The sequence below is a fragment of the Neopelma chrysocephalum genome, unplaced genomic scaffold, assembly GCF_003984885.1.
Source record: "Neopelma chrysocephalum unplaced genomic scaffold, ASM398488v2 Primary Assembly neopelma1_45, whole genome shotgun sequence".
In the NCBI taxonomy this organism is placed as follows: Eukaryota; Metazoa; Chordata; class Aves; order Passeriformes; family Pipridae; genus Neopelma; species Neopelma chrysocephalum.
Window position 1 is genome coordinate 10437023 of NW_020897704.1, and position 1855 is coordinate 10438877.

At 49.5% G+C, this 1855-nt stretch overlaps 1 protein-coding gene across 1 annotated transcript in view; it reads left to right on the forward strand.

The window, feature by feature from the left end:
- CCDC71L (coiled-coil domain containing 71 like) overlaps positions 1-1617 on the forward strand; it is a 2621-nt gene extending 1004 nt beyond the window's left edge. Inside the window, exon 2 of the mRNA XM_027679338.1 lies at positions 1-1617. This exon is cut by the window's left edge and continues 16 nt beyond it. Within this exon, the coding sequence (XP_027535139.1) occupies positions 1-363 (363 nt within the window). The 3' untranslated portion in view covers positions 364-1617.
- Positions 1618-1855: the final 238 nt, after the last annotated feature.

A 1855-nucleotide genomic window follows, 5' to 3' on the forward strand; every position in this document is an offset into this window, starting at 1 on the left:
CGGCGGCGGCGGCGGTGCCGCAGGAGAGAGCGGGGCAGGCAGCGCTCGGCGGTCGGCGGCCCCCGCGCAGCGGGGCAGGAGGAGGAGGCGGCGGCGGAGGCGCCGGAGCCGCTGGGCGAGCAGGCGGACAGCGAGCGGGGCAGCCCGGCGGCGGCCGCCTGGGAGCCGTTCGGCGGCAAATCGCTGGAGGAGATTTGGAAGGCGGCCACCCCCCGCCTCACCACGTTCCCCACCATCCGTGTGCGGGGCAGCGTGTGGAGCCGGCGGAGCCTGGCGGCGGCGCGGCGGCGGGCGCAGCGGATCCTCGGCGTGGACCTGTCCCCCGTGGTGCGGGTGCGCCGCTTCCCCGTGGCGCCGTCCTGAGCCCGCGGGGGCCCCGCTCCCCGCGCCTCACCTGGGCCGCGGTGCGGACAAAGAGACCGGTATCAGTCACCTGTTTACATTGCTTTTGTCTGGATCGTGTTCTGCTGCAGCACTTTATGGCCCGCTCGGGCGGTGCCGGGCCCCCCGCCTTATGGGGGGCGGCCTGCTGAGCCTGGCCGAGCCCCGGGCTGGGACCGACTGGCAGGTATCACGCATGGGGACCAAGTTCCACTTCCACTTTTTTTCTCTCCCATTGGGCTACCTCACTGGTCCAGAAGTCCACCCAAGAAGTTATTTTCCAAAGGAACTTACTTTCATGCTTGTATAATAAAGCACCATCTGAATTCTTGCTATTTTTTTCCTTCCCTCTCCCTTCCCCATTTCTGATGGATTATGTATGCTTTGTGGTGTTGCACTAGTATGTGCTCAGGGTATTTTGAATCCCAAGCATTCCCAAGTTTCAGTTTATTCTGATAAAGGATGCATAAAGAATGGAGGTTCAGGACTTGTGGCTGTTCTTGATGGTGCAAAAACTTTTTTTTAATTATAATTTCATGGGCTTAGTGATATATAAAGATGTATTGCGCAGTATAATTGTTACACTTTTGTATCTAAAGTCATTTTTAAAAGTTTTCTAGTTGAACTAAGTATTTGTTTCTATGGAGCACCTAAAGATAGAATCATCCTGATATTTTATAACCCTGTTTACTTTAGGGAAGCTCATTTGGTCAACCTAAGTGAACTTAATAAAAGTTAAAGAACAAGTGGCGTTTCAGTTCAATGAAACTGCACAGGGTTGGGTTCCTGGTGAAGTACACCACCACCGAGGCGCTTTATGTCAATGAGCTCTGGCTTTTTTGAAGAATGTAACTGCTCGTCAAAGCAATCTATAGGTATCTGGAGGTGAACTGTGATCCAATGTTGGTGCTGACAGCCAGAAGTCAGGAGCTCGCATGACATGAATATCACACTGAAGTGCCTGGCTCTGCAAAAAGAGCAAAACTTGATACCTGATCACTTCATGACAAACTAGCACTTGTTGACCTGCAGTTGGAAGATGGTTAAGGATGGATAATCATATTTAATATAATTACTTGCACATAATTATTTTTATAAACCTTTCATGGGTTTCGTAGTAGACTGGTGAAAATTCATGATGTAGCTTGATTATTTTTACTGAAAAATAACATGTCATTCTGTGCGCTAGGCAGTCACTTTTAAACTGATTTATTAAAGGCTTTTTTTTAGGTCTTACGCCTTGCAGTTGGTGTGTGAGGAGCAAGTGTGTGTGTGAGGGAGAATGTGATTATTTTATGTTAACTTTTTTCTGCTACAAGAGGAGTAAAAAATGCTGGGTAATACACAGTTTATGTCCCTAGTATCCTGGCAGACGGGACTAACAAGTTTTCATGGTGGAATGAACAACTTCACAACTTACTTATAGAATCATTTGGTGATTCTTAACATTTCTGATGTCTGTCGACTCCTTGTT